This window comes from Ctenopharyngodon idella, chromosome 15 (genome assembly GCF_019924925.1).
Source record: "Ctenopharyngodon idella isolate HZGC_01 chromosome 15, HZGC01, whole genome shotgun sequence".
Taxonomy (NCBI): domain Eukaryota; kingdom Metazoa; phylum Chordata; class Actinopteri; order Cypriniformes; family Xenocyprididae; genus Ctenopharyngodon; species Ctenopharyngodon idella.
This window is the reverse complement of record NC_067234.1, coordinates 2337498-2344559: the sequence shown is the minus strand read 5'-3', so window position 1 is coordinate 2344559 and position 7062 is coordinate 2337498. Positions and strand designations below refer to the sequence as shown.

General features: G+C 42.4%; 2 protein-coding genes across 2 annotated transcripts; both read left to right on the top strand.

Annotated features, from left to right (window-relative positions):
• The first annotated feature begins 325 nt into the window (after positions 1 to 325).
• Positions 326 to 1889, top strand: LOC127495502 (IgGFc-binding protein-like). The gene is made up of 3 exons (XM_051862421.1): positions 326 to 815; positions 1595 to 1763; positions 1879 to 1889. The coding sequence occupies exons 1-3, from the start codon at positions 363 to 365 to the stop codon at positions 1887 to 1889; spliced, it is 633 nt and encodes a 210-aa protein (XP_051718381.1). The 5' UTR covers positions 326 to 362.
• Positions 1890 to 1898: 9 nt separating this feature from the next.
• On the top strand, positions 1899 to 4943 carry LOC127495500 (IgGFc-binding protein-like). Its single transcript, XM_051862419.1, has 3 exons — positions 1899 to 2449; positions 3025 to 3290; positions 4536 to 4943. The coding sequence occupies exons 1-3, from the start codon at positions 2035 to 2037 to the stop codon at positions 4941 to 4943; spliced, it is 1089 nt and encodes a 362-aa protein (XP_051718379.1). The 5' UTR covers positions 1899 to 2034.
• The last annotated feature ends 2119 nt before the right edge of the window (positions 4944 to 7062 follow it).

Genomic DNA, 7062 nt, shown 5'->3' with positions numbered 1-7062 from the left:
AGTTCACAACTTAACATGGGATGAGGGCTGTAGAGATGACAATAGAGGCCATGAATGTGATGTTCAAGCACTTAAACAATGGGAGGGTGAAAACTACTGTGGACTCTTAATGAAGGTGCCATTCAGTCAGTGTCATTCTTTTATTGACCCTGCTATTTACATTCAGAACTGCTTGTATGATGTCTGTATGGCAGATGGCCACAAAAACTACTTATGTAATGCCTTGGAGGTCTATTCGGGTGTATGTCAACATTTTGGGATACAACTAACCAACTGGAGAGAAGCAGCCAATTGCTGTGAGTAATAGTCTGATAAGCATTTTGCAAAACATACTTGACTTAATATTGTTCTAGAAAATTGTGATGTTTTTTTTTTTTTATCTGAATATGTCTTCAGCTTACAGATGCCCTGAAAACAGTCATTATGAATTTTGTGGTAGCGCTTGCCCTTTGACCTGCATGGGCCTCGGGGCTCATTTGAACTGCACTTTACCCTGTGTCGAAACATGCGCTTGTGATCCTGGTTTTGTTCTGAGTGGATCAAAATGTGTACACTCTGCCCAATGTGGCTGTTCCTACAATGGACGCTACGTTCCTGCCGGGGAGGCTTTCTGGGCGGATGATGCTTGCCAGCGGCTTTGTCGTTGCTCCACGGAGGGTGGAAGTCTAGAATGCCAAGATGGAGGCTGTGGGGCTGGACAGCACTGCCAGGTGGTGAATGGCATTAGGGGCTGTTATCATGTCTCCCAAAGCACCTGTATGGCACTGGGCGACCCCCACTACTACACCTTTGACGGGAAGTACTTTGACTTCCAGGTACTATTCTATTGACACACAAAAGAACTGCAGTTTTTTTTCTTCATTATATATTTTCTGTAGTGTGTAACAAGCAAAAATGGAGGGGGAACTGCAGGAATAATGAAAAATCACTAGGATTTTCTTTTCCCACAATTTTTTTTTTTTTTAAATAAAGTGTGAAATAGATTTTTCTTTTACACCTCTCTCTTCATGGCTTCTGTAGTGTAGGTATAAATGGTCACCATGATTATGCCAAGTAAGACATGTTCCTGGATCAACATATTTTGTTGATCCTGGAACAACATTTATGTCTGAAAGTTTAGTCCTAATCCCTACCCCTAAACTTAACCCTAGCCATAAGTTATCCCTAAAATCAGGGGAAATGATGGGTGAACAACACTGATGTAGAACCACCTAACCTTGGTTGTAAGACTAAACTTGACATAAACTGTAAACTTGTCCCTCAAATCTGATTGGTTGATTGGAATGTTGTTCCAGGATCAACAAATATGTTGATCCAGGAACATGCTGTGCTTGGTGAAAGCACGTTCACCAGGTATAAATATTTAGTTTTTTCTCCCACATGTAACTGCAAAAATTTCTGCCTGAATATTTCCCGTTTACTCAAAGTGTCCTAGCATGTAGTGTTAACTTCGACAATTTGGGGACGCATTGATTTTTTTATTTTATTTTTTACAGTTGAATTTCAAGCTATAAGAAGCTAAAATAAAATGTGTTTGGATGAGTTGGCTTTTTTTTGTGTGTAAAATGATAGCATTATTATATTCTTCCTTCAGGGCAACTGCATGTATCAGTTGGTTGGGGTTTGTGTCTCAGATCCTGGACTGGTGCCATTTGATGTGCTAGTGCAAAATGACTTTCGGGGAAGCAGAGCGGTGACGTTCACAAAGCTACTGGAAATCAAAGTATATAATATCAGCATTGTTATCGATAGAGAATACAGCAGTTTTGTTACCGTAAGTTCTAGTTACATGCATTTAACCACTGGAAATTTCATCTTTCCAGATAGCTGGATGTTGTCATTTGAGAAATTTAAGCAAAATTCGCTTTCTTTTTTCAGGTCAGTGGTGAGCTGTTGAATCTCCCTCTCAGTCTTATTGAAGGTCAGGTTTCTGTTTTCAGAAGTGGCTGGTCTGCTGTCGTTCAAACCTCTTTTGGTCTCAGAGTCACGTTTGATTGGAACAGCTTTGCAACCGTCACCATCCCAAGCACCTACATGGGTGCCGTCTGTGGCCTCTGTGGGAACTACAATGGAAATCCAGAAGATGATCTGACCATCAGAGGAACAACATTACCTTCCTCAGGACCAGTGGAGTTTGGTGCCAGCTGGCTTGTAGCCGAGATCCCAGACTGTGTCCATGGCTGCACAGACAGTTGTCTGGATTGTGACCCGGCCAAAAAGAGTTTGTACGAGACGTCTGATTTCTGTGGGCTGCTACGTGACCCACAGGGGCCATTCAACGACTGTCAAATCGTGCTGAACCCTGCTCCATTTTTTGAGGATTGTGTTTACGACGTCTGCTTGTATAACGGAAGGAGAGATATACTGTGCCAGTCCATAACGGCATATGTATCTGCCTGTCAGGCGATGGGAAAGACCATCAGCCCCTGGAGAACTGCTGAATTCTGTGGTGAGACAAACACAGGGAAATTGTACCTAGACCTTTCTGAGAAACCGTATACAGTGTAATATTGTGATCGTACACAAGACTTTTTGTAGAAGTAGAGATAGACTTTCATGACACTGCAGCATTAGTTCTATTCATCTCAACAAAGGCCTATATAAAGCAGGGCACAAATAAAAAAATATATGTTATGGGATAGAAGGGTGTGTTAGTACATTCAGTATAAGGGTATTGAGTTCAAAATCAAATCTGACGTGTACATAATCTAGCCCAGGGGGTTTTAATCTTTTGAAGCCATGAACCCCAAATATGATCTACTTGCAATGAGAAATCAATGTTCTTATCCATTTGAGTTTAGATATTTTGAAACTAAGCTGCAAAAATTCATAATTTGAGCAACAACATATTGTATGTATACATTTTTTTTGCACACCTGTGAGCATCAACTTGAAAAACCATGATCCAGCCCATCAGTGAGAACAAGAATTGATAGTCATAGTGGCATTTTTACTAGTTATTAATTAACTATTTAATAATAAATGTTAAATAACTTAACCAATCACATGTCTGTCTCTTGTCAGGTGTTCAGTGTCCTGTTCACAGCCACTATGAGCTCTGTGGTTCTGGTTGTGAAGTCACATGTCATAGTTTGGCTCCTCCCACTGACTGTCGTAGCCGCTGTACGGAGGGCTGTGTGTGTGACCAGGGCTACATCAGGAGTGGCGACCGCTGCGTCCCCCTCTCTCAGTGTGGCTGTCTCTATGGCAACCGCTACTACTTGCTTTACCAACAGTTCTATCCTGGCAATAACTGTGAGGAGGTGTGCACATGTTCAGCGGATGGCCAGGTAAGAGGACACGCTAAAGTGATGATAGGGAGAATATACTACTGTTTTGACATTGTAATGTGATTGGATTTGATTTGTAGGGTTATAAAGTGCCTGTTATCTTAAAGGTATAGTTCACCCCAAAATGAAAATTATCCCATGATTTACTCACCCTCAAGCCATCCTAGGTGAATATGACTATCTTCTTTCAGACGAACACAATCTGAGATATATTTTAAAATATCCTGGCTTTTCCAAGCTTTATAATGGCAGTGAATGGAGGGACAGATTTTGTAGCAAAAAAAAGTGCACCTATCAATTGTAAAAGTACTCCACACGGCTCCGGGGGGTTAATAAAGGCCTTCTGAAGCGAAACTTTATTAACTATAATAACTAGATCCGGCAGATGACCATATGCATTGATTTGCGGTGGAAGAGTGACCTCTGACCTGATGCTTGACGTAATGACGAATGCGGAAGCACAGAGGATAGAGCAAAACAAAAACATGAATTAGAAGTCTAAAATGAGAAATCTTAAGGAGAAATGTTGGATGATTTTGATATAAGAGAAGAGGAGCTTCAGTTTGTTGCAGAGCCCTATTTGTTTGAACGATGAGAGGCATCTAAGTTTACGATACTCCTACATTCTGCGTCACACATCACGTCACGGGTTACTCTTGTGGCTAAAGTTGACTTGCGCAGTATATGCACGGTCGTCTGCTGGAATTTAGTTATTTTAGATTATGAGGTTTTAAATATGGATCATTTTTTCTAACAAAAACCCATCGCTTTGCTTCAGAAGGCCTTTTATAACCCCCTGGAGTACTTTTACGATGGATGGATGCGCTTTTTTTTTTTTGCTTCACAATCAAGAGCAACTTAATGCAATAACTTACAGTACACATATTTTTCTTCAATAACTTTACTTTTTCTACTAATAACATCTAGTGGTGTGTATACATGTTATCAGGTAATTCTTTGGGGGGTTTTCTTGAAGTAATGAAACTGCCAATTAATTATTTGTTTAACAGCATTCTGTTATGGTGGAAATGATGGTGAAATAAATTACTTTTTTTTGTAATGAAATGGCAAACTCCTGTCTTATATATAAATATATATGTAGATAAGTAGATATATTTCCACCAGTCAAGACATTTGAAGTGGCAGTTAATGTTTCATTTTTTTTATTAGTTGTTATCTCTTTAGAGCTACATGATATTAGCTGTTTTGCTTGTGGACATGAATGCACTGTGTTTGTTTCCACAGGTGGTCTGTAAGAAGTTATCTTGTGGCCCCTATGAGAAGTGTGAGCTGGTGGATGGCGTTCGCAGATGCCAGCCAATCGGCAACGCTGTTTGTGAAGCTGCTGGAGACCCACACTATACGTCCTTTGACGGGAAGCACTTTGATTTTCAGGGCACCTGTACATACGTCCTGTCCCAATCCTGTGGCCTTGAAAGGACCAGCCTGACCCCTTTCTCTATCCAGGTGGAGAATGAGAGATGGTGGCCCAGTAGCATAGTCACTGTTACCAAGCAAGTGGCCTTAACCGTCTATGGCAGCACCCTGATCATAAGACAAAACGAGCCCCAGATCTTGGTAAGTGGTGGTTTGTCTGCTTTTGTTCTTCCGAAGCTGCTCCATGAAGCTCCCATAATGCCTGATGATATGTGATTCTGAGTTTATGTAGTTGAATTTCTTTAGTATGACTCTAATACAATGTTATTCCCACAGGTCAATGGGGTTTTGACTAACATCCCATACAGTTCAAACAGTTTAAATGGCTCCTTGGTCCAGGCCTATAATGACGGTAGTAACTACATCATCAAGACCGGCTTTGGCCTCCAGGTGACCTATGATCGGGTTTACAGAGTCACTGCTACCGTCCCTGGCAACTACCGTGGCAAGACCTGCGGACTCTGCGGTAACTTTGACGGAGATTCTTCTAATGACTTCCGTCTTCCAGATGGCAATATTACACAGGACGTGAATGTATTTGGAAGAGCCTGGAAAGTGGACGTCCCTGGAGCAGTTTGTGGGGACGGATGTGAAAGCGGCACATGTCTGGACTGTGATCCCAGACTGAAAGCCATATTTGAGAAGTATCCCTACTGTGGAGTTCTGATTGACCCCAGTGGACCATTTGCCACCTGTCATGCTGTGCTGAACCCTTCAGATTATATGAGAGACTGTGTCTTTGATACGTGCGTGTCTGGCGGCAGCAGCAAGGTGGTTTGCGACAGTGTGGCGAGATACGCTTTTAGATGCCTTGCAGCTGGAGTCCTTATCCAAAAATGGAGGACAGATTCTTTCTGCCGTAAGTTTGTTCTTCTTGAAGGATCATGTGACACTGAAGACTGCTGAAAATTGAGCTTTGCTAACACAGGAATAACATTACTGTTTTACTGTAGTTTTGCTCAAATAAATGAAACCTTGGTGAGCAGAAAAGTCTTCAATTAAGGAATTAAAAAATCTGGGTCTAGACTTGCAATCAAGACATTCTTGCTTGAAATGCAATTTTAAAATATGCTTTGGACAATGTTTATACAATTAGATTTTTTATCTATATAAAATATGGCCCAAACATTCCCAGAAAAAAAAAAAATTCAAAATACAAAGACATCCTATAAAGAACAAAGATCTATATAACAAAGTTATTGTTCTTTTTCCAATTTAACTAATATATATACACCGATCAGGCATAACATTATGACCACCTTGCCAATATTGTGTTGGTCCCCCTTTTGTTGCCAAAACAGCCCTGAGCCATTGAGGCATGGACACCACTAGACCCCTTAAGGTGTGCTGTGGTATCTGGCACCAAGATGTTAGCAGCAGATCCTTTAAGTCCTGTAAGTTGCGAGGTGGAACCTCCATGGATCGGACTTGTTTGTTCAGCACATCCCAGAGATGCTTGATTGGATTGAGATCTGGGGAATTTGGAGGCCAAGTCAACACCTCAAACTCGTTGTTGTGCTCCTCAAACCATTCCTGAACCATTTTTGCTTTGTGGCAGGGCGCATTATCCTGCTGAAAGAGGCCACAGCCACCAGGGAATACCGTTTCCATGAAAGGGTGCACATGGTCTGCAACAATGTTTAGGTAGGTGGTACGTGTCAAAGTAACATCCACATGGATGGCAGGACCCAAGGTTTCCCAGCAGAACATTGCCCAAAGCATCACAGTGCCTCCGCTGGATTGCCTTCTTCCCATAGTGCATCCTGGTGCCATGTGTTCCCCAGTTAAGTGACGCACACGCACCCGGCCATCCACGTGATGTAAAAGAAAATGTGATTCATCAGACCAGGCCACCTTCTTCCATTGCTCCGTGGTCCAGTTCTGATGCTCACGTGTCCACTGTTGGCGCTTTCGGCGGTCGACAGGGGTCAGCATGGGCACCCTGATTGGTCTGCGGCTGCACTGCGATGCACTGTGTATTCTGACACCTTTCTATCAGAACCAGCATTAACTTCTTGAGCAATTTGAGCTACAGTAGCTTGTCTGTTGGATCGGACCACACGGGCCAGCCTTCGCTCCCCACGTGCATCAATGAGCCTTGGCCGCCCCCATGACCCTGTCACCAGTTCACCACTGTTCCTTCCTTGGACCACTTTTGATAAATACTGACCACTGCAGACCGGGAACACCCCACAAGAGCTGCAGTATTGGAGATGCTCTGACCCAGTCGTCTAGCCATCACAATTTGGCCCTTGTCAAACTCTCTCAAATCCTTATGCTTGCCCATTTTTCCTGCTTCTAACACATCAACTTTGAGGACAAAATGTTCACTTGC

Bases quoted from the DNA above. Each gene is read 5' to 3' on its own strand.
- LOC127495502 (XM_051862421.1), top strand. From the start codon at position 363: ATGTTTTTTTTTTTTTATCTGAATATGTCTTCAGCTTACAGATGCCCT. The intron at 816-1,594 runs GTACTATTCTAT...TTCTTCCTTCAG, and splicing joins GGAAGTACTTTGACTTCCAG to GGCAACTGCATGTATCAGTT.
- LOC127495500 (XM_051862419.1), top strand. From the start codon at position 2,035: ATGGGTGCCGTCTGTGGCCTCTGTGGGAACTACAATGGAAATCCAGAA. The intron at 2,450-3,024 runs GTGAGACAAACA...GTCTCTTGTCAG, and splicing joins GAGAACTGCTGAATTCTGTG to GTGTTCAGTGTCCTGTTCAC. The intron at 3,291-4,535 runs GTAAGAGGACAC...TTGTTTCCACAG, and splicing joins CATGTTCAGCGGATGGCCAG to GTGGTCTGTAAGAAGTTATC.